This window comes from Ostrea edulis, chromosome 6 (assembly GCF_947568905.1).
Source record: "Ostrea edulis chromosome 6, xbOstEdul1.1, whole genome shotgun sequence".
In the NCBI taxonomy this organism is placed as follows: domain Eukaryota; kingdom Metazoa; phylum Mollusca; class Bivalvia; order Ostreida; family Ostreidae; genus Ostrea; species Ostrea edulis.
This window is the reverse complement of record NC_079169.1, coordinates 76,178,263-76,203,590: the sequence shown is the minus strand read 5'-3', so window position 1 is coordinate 76,203,590 and position 25,328 is coordinate 76,178,263. Positions and strand designations below refer to the sequence as shown.

The following is a 25,328-nucleotide window of genomic DNA, read 5'->3' as shown; positions in this document are numbered from 1 at the left end:
ACCTTAATTTGTTAAGATCATCTATCTAAGGTCACTTGACATTGATTTTGCAGACTGAAGCATGCATTAAAATTGACCAGACGTGATAAGTTTTTGTGACGTTCCTAATGTAAATTGCTAACACCCAGCATAGTTTATAATACAGTTAATTTTGATTTAGAGGACAGTCTTGTAAACGTGCTTCCATAGACACAGGAAAACTTTATATATGCATTTATTCAATTAGACTTCTATTTGTGTTTTATCCTGTATTGAACCATGCTATTAGTTTTTCACTTAGTTTATTTAATTTTATTGAGAATTATAATTTTACTTCTTTTGAATTGAAATAATTATTGTGACATTTCAAGATGATAGTATTTGGTTTGAAATGCATTTACTTTTTGTAGTTTAGTTCCTTTTCAATATCTGTTTGCATTAAAGTGAATAAACAAGACACTTTTTGGAAGCATATATAGTATTTTATTTTTGTTCATACTTACATGTATAATTCTCCCTAATTAACAGGAGATCAGGACAACACAACACCAAGGGGTGATTAAAACTTATTGTGAACTGTCTGTTTGTGAAAAAAAATTCTGTGTGATTTTATCACAATATTTTTAAACCTTGGTCAGTGAAAGTTTTAGATGAAATTCTCAGTCATTTTCAATTTGGGACAAATGTAGGTACATTGTTACAAGCATGATTACATCTATTGTGTAAGCTTAAGCCGTAGTCTTTGTATGTACGTAGTATGTATTTTTATATCTGAATGTATCAAATAATTCTACATTGTTGTTAGAATGGTCGAAACATGTAGATTTTTAGACAATTACATGTTGTAATCATATTTTTTCCTTGGCAGGGGGTAAAAATACTATCATAATGAGCTTAAAATCAATGACATCTAAAGTAAATTTGGACTTTGCTTTAATATCTGCAATATGTTTAGTACCTAATGTTTTCCCTGACCAAGGTTAAAGTATGAGAGTTGCATGTGTGAATCAAAACTAAATTAGCAAATTTTTTGTGCCTTTTTGTAGATTTTTGTATTCACCATTTTTAAGATTTTGTTTACACATTTTTGCAAATGAAAGTCTTTTTATGCATAATGGATTTTTCTTGGAATTTTTCATGAATCGAAATTAGATATGGCAACAAAAACTAATTTTTATTTATGTTACATGCTTGTTTCATTTAGGTTAGTAATTATATTTTAGCAATTTGAAGAAGAAGAAAAAAGTATATTAGTTTTATTTTCATTTCAATGAAGATGTGAATGACAATCCAAAATCCCTCGATACATTTTTAATCAATCACAAGGCACAGCTGATTTTCACATTGATGTCCATATGTTTGCTTTTTTGCCTTCTTTTAATTGAAGTCACTAATTAACTGATGTTGTTTGACAACTGTACCCACCACCTTCCTGTCACCCAACACAGCCCCTGGTCATCACACACCACAATGTACCAGATGTTGACCATCTCTTAGTAAGGTTAGTCACAGTATGTGTTATGTGTGTAGAACTTACAATCTTGTATATACATGTACCAGTATATTTTTGAAAAAAAAATATCAGTTCAATTTTAATAGTAATTATGATTATAATTATATATTAAATGCTTTTGAGAATTTGAAACTTTCTTGTTAGTCAAAATTTGCAGGAATTGTTTGTAACGTTTCAGAAATCTATGGTGAGACTGGTGCTGATTCACAAGATGACAAGTTCAATGTGTTAAAGAATCAAACTCAGGAGATCAGAGAACAGGAGGAGAAAGAAGGTGTGGATGAGGTAGATAGCAAAGATCAGAATGTCAAAGCAACAAACAAGCAGGTTAGATTCAATGAAAAGGTTCAGAAAATGGGAACTCCAGAGTCCTCAGTCAGTAAGCCAGGCGTGATGAATGACGAGGATGACAGAGCTAAAATTGAAGATGTGAAACCTGATCTGAAGAACAAAGAACTGAATGGTCATATAAGTCATGATGATGAAGGTGCCATGGACACTTGTGATGAAGTCTCTGAAATAGAGACTGACTTTGAATCTCCAGGGAAACAAAAAGAAAATGGGAGTAAAGAAATAGAAAGAAAGCAAGAGGAACTGGGAGATGGAGGAAATAAACCTCAAACGACAGAAGATGGTGAGGATGCAAGCAAGGAATTGGGCGATCAAAAATCAGAGCAAAAGAAAGGAGAAGAAGATAGTTATTACTCGGATGACTTTGAAGCATCTAGTGCTAGTACTGTTTTGTCAGATAAAGGTGCCGACAAAAAGCAGGAAGAAGGTGAGAACAGTTCAACAAAGGAAAAGGACACTTTTGTTCAAAATACTAAAACAAGCCATCATGGTGAGTATTATGATGAAGCTTATGCATGTGATGGAGACAAACTTTCACTGCATGATGAGAATGAAATAGCTTGCATGTCTGTAAATGTGAATGTGAAGGAAAATCTTGAAACAACTAGTGTGAAGTCATTTGATGAGGAAAAGAAATTCTATGTAGATGAAGATAGCGAAGATGAAGAACTGAAAAAAGGTCCTTTACAGACCACCTATGAAGACATGAATATAATTGGACCTTTAGCTGCTCTTCTGATGAAAGTCAGAAGAAAGAAAAGAGAAATGCAATCTAGATTATCTATTGATTCGGAATGTGAGCAAGATGCAGAGAGGGAGACATCAGAGGGATTTAGTTCTTCGAGTTCTCTTGATAAAGAGTCGGCTAAATTAGGTTCCCAAGCCTCATTATCATCTGTGCCATTTGAAAATCAACTGAATGGAAAGAAAAAATTGCAACCCATTGTAATGGACAAGAAGAAAAAGAAAAAGAAAAATTCGAGCACAAGTTCCTTGACAGACAGTGGTAGAATATCTTTCGAACCAAATGGCAGATCAAGGAGATTGTCAGATGCAAGTATTAGGAGTTTTGACAGCCACAAGAGTATTGAGCAACAAATGATAGAAACATCACAGGATGTTGTGAAGGCTGTACTTGAATCCCAAAAGCAAATGGCAATTTCGATTCAGCAAGTTACTGAATCGTCTAAACTTGTAGTGAATTCCTCAAAAGAAGTGCTAGAATCTAGCAAACAAGTAAATGAATCTTCTAAACAAGTTAATGAGTCTTCAAAGCAAGTCAATGAATCATCGAAACAAGTTGTTGAATCTTCTCAGAATGCCATAGATACTGCAATGCAAGCAATACTTTCCATCAAACAGACTGAAAAAGAGTTTGTTAATTTGATAAAAGATGATAAACAACTAGAAGACAATGTAACTGATGCAGAAGTTGATGCTCAGAAGACACTATCAGAAAACATGTTACCAGAAACTGCAGAGATTGGTGATGTTGAAAAACCTGACTCCAAGGATGATTCCAGCAATACAGGTATGATGGAGGAAAGAACAATTACTGAATATCCAGAACCAGCAAATGAAACGGAAAAGACTGAAATGGCGCAAAATGAAGGGGACAAAGACAGCGAGGATTTGGATACATCTTCTCATACTGTTATACAAAAATCAGCACTTTTTGAAAGTAAAGATTTTGATTCTTTCCCTGCCGAAGATTCAGTAAACAGCATAGAAGATAAAAACTTCAATAAAGTGGTGAAGCTGATAGATACACTACCAGATGCTGATATTATCCACACACCTAACAAAAGTAATCTATCAGAATTGCACAAAAGCAATTTGTTTGATTTTAAGGATATAGATTTGGTACCTTCCCATGATGAAATTAGTGTAAGTAATGAACTGCATGACATCATTGACCTTATGAAGAAAGATGAAAACGTGGACCAAATTGATGGTGAGGTACACACTTATGCAGAAGAAATGCACATACCTGCTGAATTTCATTATGCTGATTATAGAATCTATTATGACAAAATGGAAAAACAATCAACTGTTCAACAAAATGAAAGTTTGAAAGAATTGTCGCTGAGGGATGAAACGGTGTGCTCACAGGAAAATGAAAACGCTTACAATTCATCATCACCTTTTGCCAGAAGAAATTCAGAAAATACAGATTTCTTTGATAAGGAAAGCATGCTAGCAAAGAAGAAAAGGTCTCGGTCAATGCCAGTGGCTATCAAGAAAACAGAAATTGAAAAAATTAAACCAAAAACATTTGTTTATATTGCCAAAGACGAAACTTTGTACACAGAGACCGTTGATGTTAAAGTTAGAGAAGTTATCATAGAAGATGACTGTGATGAACAATCTGAAAATAAATCTTCTACTCCTAGGAGTAGGTCTCTGCCTCAGGAAAAAAATGAAAGTAGCAAAACAAGTGATAATTCAGACTCCTCAATACTTGTTCATAAGAGCTCTGAAGAAGATGCTCTCGTAAGTTGTATATCAGATGATGAACAATTTGACAATATATCATTAAACACAAGTGGAGAAGCAGAGTTGGTTGTTGATAAAGTATTGCTAAATATCAGAAGAAAGAGTGGGCACTCAAGCCTAGAGGAATATGTAAAATCTCAACAAGTGTCAGAGGAAACAAAAAATGAAGACACTATTTCGTTAGATACAGTGAACGAAGCAGAATTGATCGTTGAAAATGTGCTACATAAATTGAAGAATGAAAATATGCAGTCCTGCCATGGACAAAAGAGAGAAATAGAATCAGCTTCTCTGAAGCCAATTACGCCACGTACTGATCCTGACGGACAGGTTACTCAGTTTGTGAGTGACGAATCATCCACTGTGAAAGAAAACATGGTGGACGTCCAAGGTAGCTCAGGGGATGGCATAGTGAAAAGTTCAAGTGATGACTATGAAGATAATTCTGTAAAAAGTTCATGTGCAGGAAAAGATGACTCAGTCGGCAAACCTAGACCATTACGAAGACAGGGTGCTGTACAGAATCTGTATGAGGCGATTGATGTTGAGACTGTGCCATCGCTAGATGAAGCATGTGAAACATTCAGAAAACAAATTGACGATGATGACAATTCATTAAGCACAAGTGAGGAAGCTTCATTGATTGTTAAAAGGGTTATTGAAGGAATATCAGATGAAGAAAGTTTGGAGAGGAAAGATTTAGTCAATAAGCAAGCTGTTAATTTAAATAAAAATACTGATGTTCCTGTTACTGATAGTACATCTAATGCAGTTTCACTTAATGCTAGTAGCGTTGAAAATCTGACTGAAAAAGCCAATTCCTTTACAAAAGGTGAAAACTTGGTTTGTCCTGAAAATATTGGCAAGGAGACTAGATACAGCCCAGCTCCTAAGGAAGAAAATGAAGACGACACATGCTTTCAACCAATCAAGGATGAAATTGAGGAAAACACAACACTCATAGTTGCAGATGAAAGCAAGCATTCTTCAAATACTGATTTACAAGACATGCGAGATGAATCAGAAATGTCAAATACCCCAAATTTAGAACCAATCCCAATTGAAAAAGAAGAAGACCGAGCAATAATATGCCCAGTTGTAGACAGAACAGAACTAGAGAGTCATTCTCAACAGCTGCCATTTTTAGTGAAGGCCAGATCTGGAGCAATGGTTGTAAAGTATCCAGAGCCAGAACAGCAGACAGCAAAAGAAGAGGAAATCAACAGTTTAATTAATGAAGAGATGAAGGCAATGACAAAACCTGGTAAAGACCTAAATGATGTGAAAGATAATGATACGCCTTGTATTACTGTTACAGAGGCAAGTGATGTTTCAAGAGGTAGCGACGAATCAACTGTTGAGTCTAAAAATAGAAAATACACGAATGAAGAAGGTCTTGCAAACACACATGAAACAGATATTCAAGATGAGGTGCGTGAACAAGTATACGAAGGAGGAAATAAAGCTGTACAGACAACAGAAAGAAAAGACACGAATGTAGAAGATATTGCAAACAAAGATGAAACAGCTGCTCAAGATGGAGCAAATGAACAAATATATGAAGAAGGAAATAAAACTGTGCAGACAACAGAAAGAAAAGACATTAATGTAGAAGATATTGTAAAGAAAGAGGAAACAGCAGTTCAAGATGGGATAAATAAACAATTGTGTGAAGATGGAAATAAAACTGTACAGTCATTAGAAAATGAAAGTAAGACATTTGAGGAAATTACAACGAAACCTAAACTAAGCGAAAGGCCAGATTCAGCGGTTTCTTTAAGCTCTAGTTCTGAGTCCTCAGAAACAGATGTGAAGTTCTTTATGAATGATGAGGAAGTCAAGTATCCTCGCGAATTTCAGAATGGGACACCAGCAGAGGGAACTCCAAACTTACTGGAGATTGATGGTAAAATAATCGATTTAGATAATCTTGAGAGCTTAGACAAAGAAACTTACAAAAAAGTGATGGCAGTGGCCTACAATATTGATATTATGTCCACGATTTCAGAAGAACATTCAACAAGCCAGAGCACAGCCCATTTATCAAATAAATGAGGAAAAGCATGACAGGATGGTATTCACTCTTGAAGTTAGCTTGGTAGCTGTGGTAGAAATGTGTCCTTGTTCATTGGCATGCTTTAGTATTCTATCAGTGTTTTGTCCTTCTAGAGCTATAACGTTTGTGTTTGTTGCATTACTTGACAAGAGAGCATGATAATGTTTTGTGATCTTCAATGTGAACAACTGAACAACGTGGACATTATTTCAAATGTTTTATCCAAGTTTCGCACATATTTTATGCTTCGTAAATTTGTGTGGATTATTTGTGTTTTGTTTCATTCATGCATTGTTGTTGATAGTACATATACATGTATATAGCTGTTCACACTAAAGTTATCAAAGTAGAGGTCGCATGCGATCGTGTTATAAATATAGATTGTTGTTGTGTGATACACATATTTGTATTATCAATATATTATATGATTTTGACCTTAAGTTCACAGTCATCTTCTAAGCTATTTACTTTTTAGGACATTAAGATTCAGAATATCATATTTTTTCCTCGCTATTTTTCATTGTGTCTTGCCAACATGCATTTATTGTTTCCTATGTATTACACTGGAATGGACATTGTCAATCTTTTCTTTCAGCTGCTCTAATGGAAAATGTTGATTGCCTCTCGGTTATTTCAGAGGAAAAATATCTTTGTTATGATGCGGTATCAATTCATGATTGAGTGGTTTACATTTCGGAGGTGAAACAATTATATTGTGTACTTGTATTGAGGGATTTAACAATTACATCGTGTATTTGTATTGAGGGATTTAACAATTACATTGTGTATTTGTATTGAGGGATTTTGGTGTTAGTTTGACTGTTCTTAGACTTTTTAGATTCTATATATAAGAATGACCTCTGTTATTTTTTCTCAATATTGTAGACAGGAATGGTTATGGATTCACGTAATATAGTATAATTACAAGAGAAATATTATGGTTATGCACTTTCTTTGTTAAGGTCAATATTCTTATCTCATGAATATCTGAAGACTTATTTCTATTATTATTACATGTGTTATTATTAAAACTGTGAAAACAATGATTTATTGATAATCATTCCAAATAAATTAAAGTTGACATGTACAGTGTACATGTTTATACATATTACGTGAGGTGGGTACTTTCCCTCCGGGATCACTATTATAGAATTGGGTAGAATTTGTTTTCTCCCATTGGAGGAAGTTACTTAGTGCACCTTTAGATTCGGTGCTGTTAATATTGCCAGTCATTTTTTTGTTTACTTAATTATATATTAATGTTATTCTATTATTATAATATTAATTACCAACAGTTTGTATGCTAAGTCGATTGGGTTTATATGTTTGTGTTTTTCATTTTACTTTTAGTGCATGAAGTAGTTTTCTGGTATTTGATTATGTAAGAATCAGTTTGGAATGGGTCCTTATTTAACACATTTTTACAAATACAATGTAATGTTACAAATTACTATTAGTTCCTGTAAATATTGTTGGTCTTGTGAAAAATCAGTTTCCAGTTGTAATAGATTATATATCAGTATTTTATCCATATGTTGAAAAAAAAAATCGAAAATCAATTTTGAACACTATTTCATCACATTGGTTGACTTTGGTTTTTGCCCGATTTAAGTGCAGCCCCCAGAAGTTTCTGCCTTTGGTTTTTGTCCAATTTAAGTTCGGCCCCCAGAAGTTTCTGCCTTTGGTTTTTGCCCGATTTAAGTTCAACCCAAAGAAGTTTCTGCCTTTGATTTAAAAACTATACGTAATTTAAAATTCATTTTGCTATTTCGTATTTACGTTCATAATATTATATATTAAGTCTTAATGAATATTATAGATATCCAAAATGCTCAAAACAAAGCATGGGTCTTGTTTATGTTAACATGGCACATGTAACGACTATCAACATGAAGCCAATGTTGACAGCTTCGGTTAAAAACTTTTACAATGAAAATTGTCAGTTTTCTTCTTAGAGCTTGCTCCCTAAATTAAATTATCATTTACCTTTGTCCAAATATGGAATACTTTTGACATTCGTTTTAGAAATCTTGGGATTCTTGCCTCCGCACGAGGTTTTCTGGCTAATGATAAGCGTATGTTTATAATCCTAACGAATGCGCGCACATTCGACTCACTGTAGATTTGGAAATGCACCATGTCTTCAAACACAATTTGGGAAGCTGAACTTTGTGTAAATACGAGGTGTATCCTGTGTAAAAATATTTTTCATCCAATTATTTATAAAAGATCTTTATTTTTATAACAAAATAAACTGTCAATTTCAATCGAGGAAAAATCGTGTCCATGCCCCTTTAATCGTTCTTATTGGCTTTTAAACCGTATATGGCATGCAGCATGCATGGGAAAATCAAAAACATGTCTGAAATGTTCAGACTATTGGCTTCTATGTGAAATCACTTAATTGCATTACGTACCAAAAACGACCCCTCTTGCAGACCGCAACATGGGAGTTGGTATCCAAAACACATGTATTAACACTTACTTCTAATTGACAAAAACCATTATTAATGGACTGAAACCTTCAGAATTTTTGTGGGTTGAAGTTGAATAGGGCCAAAATCTGTCTTGTCTTCCTCCAAGATCAAGGATGGTTATTGAAATATGCGCATGTCATTAGCTTGAACCCATAATTGATTGAAGAATGTGTTTTTTGTCTATTCTGAGTTTTAGAAATACTGGCATTTAGATAAACATATATTTTCTACCTATTTGTTTTCACAATGTTGAAAATTATTATCACCTTTTCAAAGAGATTTTTTCAATATAAAAAATAGAAAAATAAAGGTTTTCCAAACCCTATTATGTTTATCTATTTTAACCATATATGAATATAGGAACAAAGAGTTTAGACAGGTAAAGTGTTACATCGGAAAAGGTTTGAAAAAATAGAAATTATGACCAGAAAAGAGTTGCTTTGAAATATGGATTTTGGACAGTTTCATTCATGATACTTGGATTATCAAAATATACATGTATAAGGTAAGAATTCTTTTTTTTTTTTTTTTTTGATTGCAGATTAATGTTTTACAAATAATGAATACATCGATTTGAATTTTGAAAAGGGTATTGATCTAGATCTAGCTTGCTTAGTTATGTGCATAAATTGACATTTGCAGAGAGACGTGATTCAGTGTCGTCAAAATCTTCTTCAAGATCATCAAGTTCCTCATCGTCGTCACATTCTGAGTTGGAGGAGGATGTGGACAGAAATACTGTGACGCATATTGTGTTTGAAGACAAGAAGAAGATTGGGGTTGTAGGGCTACCTGCAGATGAAGACACCAAAACAGAAAAGACAGAGACGGATAGAGACAGTGTTAGTGATATCAGAAAGGTACAAAAACAGTTCAAATGAAAAGACGTTATTAAATCTTTGAGAGTAATAATATTTGATGTTGATGATAACCATTTACTTTACAGGTAACTGGTTATTCAGATGACGAGGAATACCCCGATGGAGAAAAATATAGCAAGGAGCAAAATATGGCAACAAAAGGTATATAACACCAAATTTACTTATGTAATTGTAAACGTGATATTGTTTATAGGAGTTGTGAAATTGATAACTCTTCGTTATCTTCACTTTTCTTATGTTTTTAAAAAAGCATTCAATCACAATTGTTGTAATTATTGATCTACCAACTTAGATTTTCCTGCCCAAGCATAAAATCCAGTATAATCAAGCTCTTGTTTTATTTACAGCTTCATCAGACCTGAAGACAAGTTTCAGACGGCGAAGTTCATCAAGGTATATTTGGACATTAGTTGTAATTGATATATACTATATACTTTTGTATTTAAACACCACTGTCATAAATTTTGATAAATGTTTATTGGAGGGGGGAGGGTACCTATAAAATTGAATTCTGTACATTCATACGTGGTAGTTGCCTTTTAATACATTTGTAACACTCTGAAATTTCCTAATTTCTGTAAAATTCCAAAATGCAAATGTAACAGCTGGACAACTCTAAAATAAAAGTAACCTGTACAATTTATAACTTTACAGTTCATCATCAAGCTCGTCAAGTTCTAGATCCCGATCTAGAACACCGGAGAAGGTGATTGTTTCAAAATCCCAATCACCGGAAAGATCACCATCCCCTCCGGAAAAGAGGAAATCTTCTCCAGAACTGAAAAGAAAATCGCCATCTCCGGAGCCTGCGAGACGATCACCTTCTCCAGAGAGGAGGTCTCCTTCCCCTGTAAGAAGATTCTCCACATCTTCAATGTCCTCCACTTCGTCTGTGCATGTGTCAGATCCTGAGGAGAAGGAAGAACCTACAGATAGAGTTTTAGTTGCAAAGTCGAGAGAATTAAATGTGGAGACCCCTAAATCACAGGGGGTGCCCATTATAAGAAAGGATTCTGTTCCAATAGAATTTAAATACACAAGTTATTCAGAATCAGTTACAAGCAGTGATGTTGGAAAACCTATTCCAGAGGAGAAATCATCTACACAGCGGCCTCTTTCTCCACTACCACAAGAATTCCGATACAAGAAACAGTATGAAGAGGAAACTGTAGATCGACCAGTCTCGCCACTGCCATATGAATTTCAATACAAGAAACAGTATGAAGAGGAACCTGTAAAACAATCATCCTCACCACCATTGAATGTGCAAAAAAGTTTTAGAAAAGTTTCAACGTCATCTAGTTCATCTTCTGATGAAGAGAAAACACGCGTCACTACTAAGGCAACTATAGAAAAACCAGAGTCTGAATCAAGCGACTCTGATAGTGAAGACAAAAGAGGAAGTTCAAGCGGTAGGTCAAGTTCCAGTACTAGTTCATCAGAACCAAAGAAGGGTGTTACTGAAAAAGATACCGAACAAGAGAAAAGTGGTGAATCAAAGAGTTATGTAGAAAACCAGACAGTACAAAAAGAAGCCTTGATTACTAAAAAAGAGAAAAGCAGTAGTAGCAGTTCCTCCAGTGAATCATCTTCAGAGTCAGAGGCAGAGCAGCAAAAGAATGCTACACCTAGTAAGAGCCAATCCCCACCTACTATCAATGAATCTAAGAAAGAATCTTCATCTAGCAGCTCATCTAGTGACTCAGAAACTGAAACGGATAGAACAGAAAATGAAAAAGTGAAGAATGTTCCTTCCAGTCAGCCAGTAATGGGGGAGGCAGAGGAAGCTCTTCCATCTCCCCATGAGGTCAGAAAATCATCTAGTTCAAGTAGTAGCTCAAGTTCTTCATCAGAATCAGAAACAGAACCAGACACACCCAAGCCTATTAAATCTCCATCCCCACCTCCCCAAAACAAGGAGGAAAACATCGTAACAAAGAAAGAAGATAAGATAACTAAACCTGATACGGAAGAAGCCAAGGCAGTGACAAGTTCGAGTAGTTCCAGTTCAAGTAGCAGCAGTGAGGCTTCTGGAACAGAGACGGACAGATCAGAGAAGCCAGCAGTGGCAACAAAAGTCCCATCCCCACCCCCTGGTCCAAAGCCACCATCTCCAGTCCACAAAAAGGAGGAAGAGGAAAAGAAACCCCCAGCAGAGGAAAGAAAGAAAGGTATTACAGTTACTGTCATGAAGTCGGATCATATCATGTTGTGTGGTATTTAGTATACATACTATATATTAGTTTCCGTAACATAGCAGGGGGGAAATAGATGAAGAAACAGAAAAAAAAATGTGAAAAATTATTTCAAATCAAGTTTTAAAATTACAAAGTTAGCTGTTAACTTCAAGGATGACCCCATTTGTTTTCAGGTGAATATTTATAATGCTAGTACAACATGTACCATTTAAACCAAAGTAGTGGAACTTCACCTAAAGGTGATAGGTCGAAAGGTCAACAGCAAACAAACTAAGGTCAAAAAGTCAACAACTAAGCTATTAATTTATACAACAGCAAACAAACTAGGCTATTCATTTACACAAGTCTGTGAATTAAAGCTTGCATCCAAAATGTCAAGATGGTTAAGGAAAGATGAGAAATATACTTATTCTACAAATAGTAAGATAATTTCAAATTGATTCGAAGGAAGCAGACTATTCACGTACGTCATATATAGAATTATTCAAAGTTACCACTGTACCTTATACAGCATGTATGCGTCACTATGAAATTTAAAAGCTTAGTATGTTGCATTGACCATTAAGCAACCATGAGCAATAAAGGTTAACCTTGCAAAATGCATTTTGGGTAGAAAGATATATTTTTGGTTAATAAATAAAAAGATGCCTATCACAGCGGTTACAATAGAGTAAAATATTTAGATGGTGTTTTGTAAGTGATGTGAGTAAATTGAGTACTATAATATTCTCGGAAGCTATATTAAATTGCTATCAGATGAAATTCACAATTTGGTTCATAGCAGATCATTTTGTAAAATTCAACCATTCATTAAAGCATTCTAAGATAGTCACAAAGTTTTTGTGTCAAACGATTTTGCGACCTAGTTTATAAATTTTGTGCAGGCGATTCCAGTGGAAGTGAGGACAGTAGTTCGGACTCAGACTCCTCTTCATCTGAATCTGAAAGCGAGGATGAGAAGGAGAAAAACAAACCTAAAGGTAATTTGCAAAATTCCCATGGGTTTTATTGCGTATATGTATCTATCTTTATCTGTAAATATTCCATGATATAATGGAACTTTGCATTGTTAATCTACATTTCTTTGTGATATTAAGGGTATATGAATACAGCGGTTCATAGAGGCATGCATCATATCAATTTGGACTTTTAGACTTTATCAAATTAAACTGGTGTCTATAGATGTCATTAAAAGTAAACGTATCTTTCTTTTATGCTGGGTTTACCCGATGACTTTTTGTTGATATAAACTACATTTGTGAAAATGTACGAAAAGGTAGTCGACTAACGCAAAGTCTTCGTTCAGTAATGAAAAAAAAAATTTAAAATAAGCGTAATCGGCTTTACACTCTTGACCAGGAATTTTAAATAATAAATCAGATCGCATGCTTTGAAGAAATGTACAATTTTGCGGTGTACACACATGTGATACTAACCTGTTTTCTCGTCCACAGGGCAGGGCGAGCAGCAATCTTCCGGAGCAGTACCCACCTAACCTCTCTTTCTCTCTAACACTATTGTAGTGCACTTTTCTCTGTTTGTCTTTCACTTAATTTGTTTCTTTGCATTTTTAATCGGACCTTACAATGATCTCTAGTAATCCAAATGAGAAAAGTAGAATTTATTAAAAAGTAGATTTTGATAGGATAGAAGGCATAATAATGAGGATTTTTTTTATAGTAAGACTAGACTTTAAATTGTAGATAAAAGATTTTTGATAATGTGGATGTATGTAATGTATTGATATAAAAAGTTTTCACATGGCAAATTCGATAATATTTTGATTCTTTCACAATGTTATTAGTTTATTTACTTTAAAATTTGTAATCATCAGTGTCACAGTATAGGATGTATTTGTACATATTAGAAAATTTCAAAACATAACGTTATGTGCGTTATGTTTGAACTGAAATGATATTAAAAGTTCCTGTTTTGAAAAAAAAAAAATCGCTTTGGTCAAGTTTTCTAGTTAAATGTGTTGATGTTCTCTAAGTCGCTGCTGCCCTACCCAAACAAATAAGCTGCACTGGTAAATTAATATTGTTCTGTTGTGTTAACTGCATGATCAACTAACACATCCTCTCTGTATACCTTTGTTAATCTTTGTTTATCTGCTCCTCTGGTTGTCGTCCATCAGTCGAGACTATTAGGAAATAGGTATGGAATTCCAAGGTTAAATGTGCTTTATCTTTCATTTTAGCTTGCAAATAAATGGTTTGGAAATTATGTTTGTGTACACTATAGCTTTAATACTGTAATCATTATAAAACTAACACAATACCTTCACGGGTGCTTTAGGGAGTCTCTGCACTGGTTAGTTTCCTTCTTTTACATGACATAATGTTTAATTCTGTATGTTCTTTACCCGCATTTGTTCTAGTCCAAATAATCGGAGACAAAATCCTAATTTGAGACACTGTCCTAAAAATTTTATTGTTGTGTTTGTCAGTAGTAAGATATTATTTTCGCTGACTTTGAATTTGTTTATACTATACGCATGTATTAAACAGTTAAACTTATTTTTGCATTGATGTAAATTTATGCGAAAATAATGTTATGATTAAAACTTGATTTACAGTAATGCAGTCTAATTAGAACTTTTAATTGTTTGAATTTATTTTTCTATACGGGGTTTCAGTTTGTAAATATTGGCAAAGAAAAAATATTTCTTCAACATACATGTACATGTATAATCATTGGTTGATTTTGAAAGTTGTACATGTATTATCATTGGCTGATATTGAAAATTTTACATGTATTATCATTGGCTGATTTTGATAATTGTATACATGTATTATCATTGGCTGATATTGAACATTACCTTTAGCTGTAACTATAGTTCTCGCGCGCATTATAAATCCGTCTGAAATGTTCTATATTTGTACAGCAGTGTACTATTAAACAGTAAATGTTGTATTTGGGTATCGATGTATCAGAGTTTTGTTTATTAGAATGGAACTTATGGACATAGAATAACCCCCAACAAATTGCTATTGAATTTTGTAAAACAGTTTGTAAATGTTTTATTGTTAAAAACCCATTTTTGCAACATTTTTTTTTTGGTGAAATCACCTCTTTTTTCTTTCTTTTTTTTTTTCATTTTTACAATAAAATTTTTACAAATGTTTACTTGAAAATTCAAAAACATTACCCAAAACTTAAATTCCATAAAAATGTTATTTTAATGGTGCATTTCATTTATTAATAGCCAATTTACATTGTTGTTTGATAAAATGATAGAACATCCCACGTAAACACAGCGAAATCCTACTCTATTTGATGCATCCAAAATCTTGTGTATCCTATGACCTTATGTGTGTCGGGTGGTTTTTTTCTTTTTCGTTTGTCATTTTAGTTTAAGTGTAACTTTCAACTTAAGTTTTGGACACCATTTTTTCATATGCAGATGAGTTTCCTATAATAATAAAAAAGCTTCCTGCATTATGACATTGTCATATCTTTCTGAATACTAATTACTGTTTAGTACTCTAAGGGTTAAGTCTTGCAGTCTTTCCATTATATGCCTTTTGCTTGCAGAAAAGTCTAAAGATAAAAGCAATGGTCAAGATTCAAAGTCTGATAAGAATATGATGGAATTGCCAATCAGTGAGAGTGACACAGATAAAAAGGTGTCCATATTCACTAGTGATACTGATGGAGAGAACATGCATGGAGGTATATATAAATTATCTAAGATCAATAAATACACTTGGTTAGACAAACATTTATTTATTAATAAAAATATGTGATTACTGGATGAAATCATATATGTATATACATGTATCAGCCAAGGGTTTATGTGGAATTCGATAAGAAATATTTCATGCAAAGAGGTTTTTTTAATATTTGCTTATAGAAAATACAATATACAAGACAAAAGCTTTTTTTAAATTTAGTATACTGTTTGAATTAAACAAATATATGGCAAAGAAACAAAATAACTGTCAAAACGTTTCCTGTGAAGCATTGTAACCCCTTGGTTGGATTGTGGAAACAAACCTTCTTTTGTAGTTTTAGTCCCAAATTCAGAAATTCAAGATTGTATTATGCTTATGTTATTGCATGAAAATTGATGTCAGAATGCCTGTGACGAGACCTTAATATGAAATCATAAATCCCAATATTTAACATGATAAGAAAATATTGAATAAACAATATATATCTTCATATTGTTAATCTTTCTTTACCAGGCAATGATCCAGATGACGTGGAAGGTGGAGGTGGTACCACGTCTTACCTGTCTCGTATTGGAGTTAAACCAGGAACCCCTGTAGAGGGATCTGTAACACCGATGTTTGAAGGGAAACCTGATCTAGATCTAAATAGCATAGCTATTTCTAAAGACCAAGTAATTTGATCTTGTCTTCTCTATGAGCTTTAGATTTGAATAAAGACATTAGATTAAAACATAAAAATTGATTTTATTCTCACGAGTGCCTGCATGTTTTTTCCATTGCAGTCTTTTGAATTAGTATAAGCATTTTGTCCCATCTCCAGTAAAGAAAAATTATATTTTCAGCTTACAGAAATTGCAAATTATTTGGTGAAACATGATGATGTGAAGACCTTTTGCGTAAGAAATGCCAGTTTGGACAATGAAAAGTTTGCGAATGTTGTTAGTGCTTTGAAAACAACAAAATCAGAGCTACAGGTGAATGCCGTCTAGTTACTTGCATCTGAATGACTATTTTGAAATAGTTTACATGTAAAACAAGTCAAACATTTTTTATTAATTTTTCCCCAGATGGTGAATTTGAACTTAAACAGATTGACCGCAGCGTGTGCAAAGGAAATAGGTGAACTTTTTGTGGAAAAGCCATCACTGCAAATACTTCTGTAAGCAACTACATATTTATTAGATGTTTCTTTAAATGGTCATTTTTATCCATAATTCACTTCTTCAACGGCCAAAATTTTCAATTGAATTTCAAATACTAGTAAATTGAAATATTCAAATTAAAAGCTACATTTTTACAGACTTCATGGAAACCCACTTGGGGACACTGGTGTGAAATACATAACAAATGGCCTGTTAGATGTGAATGCCGCTTACCTTTCACACAAAGAAGAGGAAAATCAGCCTAAATATTGCCAGCTTCAGGAACTGGATCTTGGGGATACTTTCATGGGGGACACAGGGATAGATCATGTATCATCTCTTCTGGAGGCCAACACTCCACTGAAGACACTGCATCTTAATGGGAACACCAAAATCACGGTGGCAGGGTGGAAAAAGTTGGGAAAAGCACTGAAAAAGAACACAACACTGGAGACATTATCTCTAGACTTCAACAAAATTGGGGATGATGGCATCTCAGCTCTTGCTAGTGGATTAAAGGACAACCAGACGCTGAAGGTGCTGGAGTTAGAGGAGGCATCCATTTCAGAAGAGGGAGGAAGAAAATTGGTGGAGCTTTTGAAATGTAATACTACTATATTGGATATCACTGTCTCTCCAGGAAATATCATAAGTGATAAGACAAGAGGAGAAATCCTTAACTATCTTGGCCTTAATAAAGCCGCCTCTCAGCCTAAATCATTGATATAAGGTTGTTGTTTTTTACATTTGTTTTTGTATTACATATGGTATGCTATTTTTTAAATGTAGTAGATGATGCTTTTAGCAATTGATTTGCTAGTTTGAAGATTGTGAAGAAATTTCATAGAGTTCTTTGAGGTTATTTGTATTTGGGATTTATATTATTTTCTTGATGCGCTTTATGTTGAAAGTGTAGATGATGAACTATATAAATGATGATTGTTCCAATTAGATGTTCTGATATACGTATTAGATACACTGTATTTAACGTCGTTGTATGCTGCAGTTGTTTTGGGATGATTCCAACTGCTTCATTTTATTGAATGATATTTTTTTTACCTGTATGTATTCGTTATGCATTCCCCAATATTGAACTGATAATGATTTTGCCTGACATTAACAGAGTGACGTGGCCTATCAGTAGAAGGTTCAGTTACCTAAACATGTACCCCTAAATTCCCAGTGGTAACTATTTTGAAGGTCAAATAATATATATCAGGTAAATAGACGTTAAAATTTATTTTGATCAAAAATGGAATTTATCACAAATATATAAATGGTTTTATCATATAGTACATTAGAATTTTGTAACTTGTTTTTTTTTTCGTCCAATTGTATAAATCGTACAAAGTAGAGTTATTGGACTATTTACACTGTGATAAGTTTTATAGAGTCTTATACATGACGTACATGTCTCAAAAGTACCTGTGATATCTTTGTCATTGAAAGTTGTATGAAATGAAAGTATTAATTATTTCTTTGCTTTCACCGAAATCCTTTAAAGTAACATTATTTTCATAGTCCCCAAAGGTACAACGATATCATTTCAGCCTTTTTTAAAGTAGTCATATGACTTCCATTGGTTGTGAAAATTACTTTTTAAAAATTCTGTAATTATTTAGAGAAGATATTTTGTCTTCTTTGCAATTTTGCTCAGGCCCGCTCATAACATTGCTATATACAATCTTTTCAAAAAGAGACCCCTTTATATATTTTTGCTGACATTGTAGTTGATAGTTGTGGGTTGTAGTGTGCTTGGATTCCAATTGTAATAATTAATTGTTGTTTGTTAATTGTTGATGTTGACAACTCTTATTCTGCCATTCCATGTAGTCTGTGCATTATAGTAATAAAGTTTAGAATTAATAACGGGTTAGGATTTTTCTTTCATTAACAGTAATGCCGTGTTTGATTACAGGGAAATAGAATCAGGATTTTTTAGTCAGAGGGGTTACATGTATATTATTACTGTCAAATTTCCTGTGAGCTATTCCTGTTTCTTCCTCAGTACAACTAAAACAAGTTTTACATAAGACGACCAAAGAAGAAAAGCTGGCACTAAATACACTACATATGACATATTCATTGTTTTTGGCTTGCGATGTACTAAATATGAAAAGGAAGAACTTGACGCTTTGTCAGTCAGAATGGATAGAATATAAGAGGAATATTACAATCCCATATTAGTCACGTCAAAACAAAAGTGAATACCATCACTCCTTGTGTGTTAAGTTAACCAGAAGTGATGAAAGAATTAGATCGATGTAGGTTGCATGAGGACCATGTATTAGTTCCAGCTGACAAAGCTTGTAACAACATTGTCTCTGTAAGGCTTATTATTACATCAATATTTTAAACGAACTTTGCTTTAATTCCACATTTAATAATCCTTCTTTTACTCCAGGTTTCCTTTCATACGATGAATTTTTTCAAAGTCACCCTCCAGTTTAATTTAATATCCCAGTCAATGGGACGTATTATTATGAACTACCGTTTCTACACTGGATTTCAAAACTTAGCAGAAATCCTTATAAACAGAGATGCTGGATCCTGTAAATGTTCTACCGTGTAAGCCTTTACCTCGACATTTAGACATATTGACGATGTTTTATGTAGTAACAATGCTCATTTTCATTCATATGTCGATTAGGTATAATCCATTGTATCCCGTGGGGATTCGGGTTAGAATGGATCTTCAGTACTTGTTTGTCGTAAGAGGCGACTCAATGGGGCGGTCATTCGGATGTGACCACAAAAACCGAGGTCCCATGTCGCAGCAATGCTATGTAAGGTGTTTCATACCAATTATTGGGTCGTTCATACGGATTTTATTACCGATTAGTCATTACTCCGTTTACCTGATCAAGATATAGGGCTCACAGCGGGTGTGACCGGTCATCAGGGAAGGTTTGCTTCTCTTATGCTCTTTATCTCACCCCTAATTTGTCCAACGGTCTGTTCGCACTACTCTTAATTTTGTATTCTTTATGGATTGGTTACTGCTCGTTATTTTCACTTTTTCATTCAATATGTTTTCTAGGGAGCGAATAAGGACACGCCATATTTGTCCAGTGAACGAAGAGTTAATTAATTATAGTAATCAGTGCCAAATTATCTCGTACTCGGTGAGATTCCGTAGCATGCATTCTGAATAAATTTGGAAAGGGGCATATATTCAGGAAGAAAATATAATGTAAACATTGTGAACCAACTCGTGAAACAGAAGTATCGGTCTAGAAACTCAAATTATCATCAGGCATACATGTACCGGTAATGGTCATGTGCAAGACAGAAGGATAAAATAAATTACAGAAGCACAAAAGAAACTGATGAAAAGGTTTTGGTTTTGCCTGATAATGGTCAAGTGAACTGCTGGATTATTCTGCCATAAAAGTCAACGAGTATGCAAAACGTAAGAATACCAGTAAATCTGTTATATATTTTGTCTGTTTTCATCCTGGTGTAGTCATTGGCTTTGTTGATACCTTGAAGGTCGAATGACCCCAGTTTTTGCACCCAAATCTGTAGGCCAATAAAGAAATGGCTGATGTTTCGAAGAGCCCTGTAAGGCATCCTTCAGACGACCCACAAACCTGAAGGAAATGGTTGTAAGAATTAGACTGGATAACCTAATGGAGGCTAGTTTAGATGATGCTGATACCTTAGAGGTCAAATACTGGTATAGATCTGACACCGAAAGTTTTAGCAGTTCTGTCACGAGTCGCAGCAACAAAATATTGCGAAACCTTTCTTGCAAAACTAATAAATGTGTTTATCACATCAGTTACGATGTCTAAGAAAAACAGTATGTATAAGAATCAACAGACCTCCGCAAACGGGTCTACAGTAAAACCAAGATTTACCAATAGCTGCATATTGCAGCGACAGTATTCGCCGATAGATGAACATGACGGTGGTTGTTATTAACCTTGACCCAAGATAATGCAAAAAGGAAATCGAATCTGGATGTATGCAACAAGAAAAAAAATATGGATGCATAAACTGAGGTTATTCGACATCTATGCGAAATGGGCAGATGTTTTCACCGAATACAAGGACGGGTTGGTAAGTAGTGACAGGTGAAACCCTGTCATGTTGAGGTTTTCTTTTGTACTGGAGGAGGGACTGCCGGTTCTGCCATATCATCTTATCAATTGCGAACTGTACATTGCAAACATCATATCCTTTTTTGTCAGATGGTTTCTGAGGATTTGTCTTTGCTCTTGGAAATCAGTAGGATTAAGACTGCTGCGGTGGATCCGGGTGACAAAACCCGTAGCCATATTTTTGAAAGTATGGGAGTAGATGATAGCTGGATGGCACAAAGTACAAATGGAGATTGAACTAACGTTCCCCGCGTTTAGAAGCGTGGCTATTGTATCCAAGGAATTGAACTTAATGGGATAGTTAAAGAGTTCGCAATCGTGATAAAGTCGTTGAGACACACGATCGCCAACCCACTTCATCTCACTGTCATTTATGAAATGTAGCCAACTAAGGGGCTTAACTGGTGGATAATATAGAAGGCTACGTTCCAGTTTCCCCATAAAGATGAAACGTAGCCAACTAAGAGGTTCAACTTGTGAACATATCTGGAGGCTACACCAAGTTCCAATCTCCCGATAAAGATGATGGCTTAAGATAGTGTCATTTCAATGTCAGCAACGAGCATTTGACACTTTGAAGCATTTTTTATCTGAAAGACCAGTATTGAAGTAAATACCAGATTTACATGAGAGTTTCATTCTACGCACTGATGCTGCAGATGAGGGACTAGGGGGTGTTGTACTGCAGATGGAGAGTGGGAGTATACACCAGCAAAAAACTTTATCAAAGAGAGAAGGCTGAAGCAGTCATTGAAAAGGAGTGCTTAGCTGTTGTCAGGGGAATCCAGAAATGTCATCAGTATCTATACGGGAAGGAATTCGTACTAGAAACTGACCATCAGCCGTTAACTTTCCTAAACAAGGCAAAGACAGAATTCCAGATTGATGCGCTGGGTTTTGCAACTTCAGCTATACCAGTGAGCAGCAAAATAGAAATGTTCAGGTATGTACATTGATTAAAGTATAAATAACTTCAGAATATTGAATATTTACTGTTTCTAATACTTCTAATACTGATTGTTAGGTTTGGGAAACAATTGTACTACAATTTACATAGGGGGTGTAATAATCACTAGTATGTCATATCGAATACGCCCTTGAAATTCGAATTATTCATAATTCGTTGCAAATAGCTCAGTGACGCTCGAACAATAGAGACCGGAACATTCCCAGCAGAGCCGGCATGTAAGCCAGACGGTACATTGTCACAGCTGACTAATATCTGCATACGTTTAAGAATTGCATGTTAGCTAGGGCACATATGATTTCGGCAGGGCTATCCGACCGTGCATCATGTCTGATTGATTGTATCTTGTTTAACGTCCCTCTCTAGAATTGTTCACTCATGGAGACGTGCGTCATGTCTGTGATGATGATGATAATTGTTATGGTTCCTTCATCGTGCTGATGATGACGATGATGACCGTGATGTTGACTTCATCGTGATAATTGTAAAGATGACGATGACGATAATATCAACGTAGATTGTCTCTTGCCTCCTATAGAGGGTGAAGAAAACGAGCAGTGATCGATCTAATAACTCCTATAGAGGGTGAAGAAAACGAGCAGTCATCGATCTAATAACCCCTATAGAGGGTGAAGAAAACGAACAGTGATCGATCTAATAATTCCTATGAGCAATACAAATTAGAGAGTTGGGCAAACACGGTCCCCTGAATATACCAGAGGTGGGATCAGGTGTCTAGGAGGAGTAAGCATCCCCTATCGACCGGTCACACCTGCCGTGAGCCCTGTATCTTGATAAGGTAAAGAGTAATTCTTAGTTAAAATCAGTGTGCCAAGAACTGACTAACAATCGGTATGAAACACGTCAGACAGCATTTGACCCAATAATAGGTTGTATTGGCAAACTAGATCGTATTAACAACCATAGGATTTGCGAAATGCTGACTTTAAACGAGGCTGTTGGAACCCCTGCACCATCAACTTGTTTGTCAGTAGCCTGCTTCGATTTTTAAAACTGACCATACGCAAAAGATGCTCTTGCTTATTGAATCAGTTGAGATATATAAACACCATTTGCAGGTGATAATAGAATATTACTACATAAATATGGGGAGTTGACGATGGAGAAGCCGAAATCATCCCATTTGTCATAAAGTTGAGTTGTTAGTTTGTCATTAATATCTACTTTCAATAAAATATCTAAGTATGAAGCAGAAGTGGACGACTCGGTGGTGTCTTTTATTTCGAGTTCACTGGTATGAAAGATGAAGATAACGAACAGTGATCAATCTCATAACTCCTATAAGCAATACAAAATAGATAGTTGGGCAATTACGGACCCCTGGTCACACCAGAGGTGGGATCAGGTTCCTGGGAGAAGTAAGCATCCCCTGTCGACCGCTCACACCCACCGTGAGCTCTATATCCTGATCAGGTTAACGGAGTTATCCGTAGTCAAAATCAGTGGGCCAAGAACGGACTAACAATCGGTATGAAACACGTCAGACAGCATTTGACCCAATGATAGGTTGTATTGACGATCTAGATCGTTGTAACGACCATAGAATTTACGAAATGCTGACTTCAATCGAGACTGTTAAAACCCCTGTACCATCAACTTGTTTGTCAGTAGCTTGTCTCGATTTAAAAACTGACCATACGCAGAATAAACTCTTGCGTATCGAATCATTTGAGAGGTATAAACACCATATACAGGTGATAATGGAATATTGCTACATAAATATGGGAAGTTGACGATGGAGAAGCTGAAATCATTCCGTTTGTCATACAGTTGAGTTGTCAGTTTGCCGTTAATGTCTATTTTCAATAAAATATCTAAGTATGAAGCCGAAGCGGACAACTCTGTGGTGTCTTTTATTTCGAGCCCACAGGGATATATCGAATCGACATATGACATCTAAATGTCGAATTGAAGGCCACCACAAGATAATTTTTCTTCTCACGTAGAAGTTTTTGAATAAATTCTGCTTCCTAGGAATATAAAAACAGGTTAACTAACAAACGAGCACAATTCGTGCCTATGGGAATTCCAACAAACTGTTGGAAGATCTGATCACCAAAGACCACGAAGATATTGTCAATGAGGAACTCCAGCATATTTTTTATTTCAACTTCAGAGTACTTGAGCGTGGAATTAGAGTGGCGTTTAACAAAGTAATTTTTTGGATGACTGAGCACTAGAAAGGAATATTTTCGTTTTCCATTTTTGATGAAGAAGCAACTGTCTATGATGTCAAAAAGTCTAGTCTTTAATGGATCTTGAGGAATAGTCGTGTGAATGGTCGTATACCATTCCCAGCTCTGGATATAAAGCCTGGAAGGACTGGAAGGATATGTGTGACAAGCAAGGTTTGATGTAACATTTAGTGATACAAAAACGAGCCATTCTACTGGCAGTTTAATTTCCCGGGTTTTTGTTTGTTTGTTTGTTTGTTTGATGTTTATGTAGATATAAGTACTGTTTTCTATTTATTGTGAATATCAATTGTTTTTTAGGCGTGTGATTGGTGTGCGAGTGTTTGTATAGTTTGTTTCTTTATCAATTACCTATCTTTATTTCTTTCTTTTGTAAATAAATTATTTTTGTTTGAATAATTCTTGTTTGTTATTTGGAAGGTAGCCTCGCTCAGCCCATTACAGAAAGGCGATTTGGAGGCGTGTAATTCATCAACAACATTATGAAATAGTATGTTTGCATTTCGTGATGTCGCATTGAGCCAGCACTATAGATGTATGAGTTGGCGTATAAATCACTTGTATGTTTGATAAACCACATTTCAATAGTCTATGCACACTTCTATATTTCCATAGTAACATTGCATGAACGTCTTATCTCTAATGTTTGTGTGTATTGGATCTACATATACACTGTGTATGGGACGTATTGATTTTGTTTATCTAAACTTCCTGGTTTGAGATAAATCGATCATAAAGTTGTCGAACTTTAGGGGGAAATGTTAAGATAGAAACATGAACCAGATATGACTGACCAAATTTGCGTGTTTGTCGCATTCTTGGGATCAGTGTTAGTAAATGTCAAAAATATAGATTTGTATGTATTTACGATTTTAAAATAGGATGGTTAATCGCAACATTGTATTTATCCAATTTTAGAAGAAGTCAATTTTAGAAAAGAGTGTACAAATCAATGAACAGAATCCTCAAGAAACGGCAATTCTTGTAAATCTATCTACAGTAAAAACATGGTCATGTTTACCCGTTCATTTGCTAATGATTGATATGGTAAATTTCACATTCTTTGTAACATACAAATCGGTTTTAAACTGTTAACGAATTATAGTCTATACACGCAAAAGGTATCCCCATACATCAAAATAACACGGAAGCTATAAATAGGGAGGCAGAACCACCCGATTTCCGTGTTTTAATTTCTTTCTATCAAACTTATCGCGAGACTAAATTCATGAAATTCTTCCATGCGTGAAAGAATATTTGGATTATAAA

The 25,328-nt window shown here is 34.8% G+C and overlaps 2 protein-coding genes across 6 annotated transcripts in view; both read left to right on the top strand.

The window, feature by feature from the left end:
• The window catches only part of LOC125645461 (glutamate-rich protein 3-like), a 33,014-nt gene extending 14,378 nt beyond the window's left edge, over positions 1-18,636 (top strand). For all 4 annotated transcript variants that reach the window (XM_056140808.1, XM_048871000.2, XM_048870999.2 and 1 more), the window contains 10 exons: positions 9,515-9,732; positions 9,819-9,894; positions 10,101-10,146; positions 10,408-11,924; positions 12,836-12,931; positions 15,489-15,626; positions 16,142-16,299; positions 16,471-16,602; positions 16,696-16,787; positions 16,929-18,636. In XM_056140808.1, the coding sequence (XP_055996783.1) occupies positions 9,515-9,732; positions 9,819-9,894; positions 10,101-10,146; positions 10,408-11,924; positions 12,836-12,931; positions 15,489-15,626; positions 16,142-16,299; positions 16,471-16,602; positions 16,696-16,787; positions 16,929-17,499 (3,044 nt within the window). In that variant the 3' untranslated portion in view covers positions 17,500-18,636. The remainder of the gene's footprint in view (positions 1-9,514; positions 9,733-9,818; positions 9,895-10,100; positions 10,147-10,407; positions 11,925-12,835; positions 12,932-15,488; positions 15,627-16,141; positions 16,300-16,470; positions 16,603-16,695; positions 16,788-16,928) is intronic.
• LOC125645462 (uncharacterized) lies at positions 58-9,195 on the top strand. 2 transcript variants are annotated; one of them, XM_056140809.1, is made up of 3 exons: positions 58-1,480; positions 1,671-6,413; positions 6,991-9,195. In XM_056140809.1, exon 2 carries the CDS (start codon positions 1,847-1,849, stop codon positions 6,392-6,394), a length of 4,548 nt encoding a protein of 1,515 aa, XP_055996784.1. In that variant the 5' UTR covers positions 58-1,480; positions 1,671-1,846; the 3' UTR covers positions 6,395-6,413; positions 6,991-9,195. The 2 variants fall into 2 exon arrangements, with proteins under 2 accessions (XP_055996784.1, XP_048726959.1); XM_048871002.2 differs by having other exon boundaries at positions 1,671-9,195.
• Positions 18,637-25,328: the final 6,692 nt, after the last annotated feature.

Excerpts from the sequence above, each read along its gene's own strand:
- LOC125645462 (XM_056140809.1), top strand. The coding sequence starts at position 1,847 with ATGGGAACTCCAGAGTCCTCAGTCAGTAAGCCAGGCGTGATGAATGAC.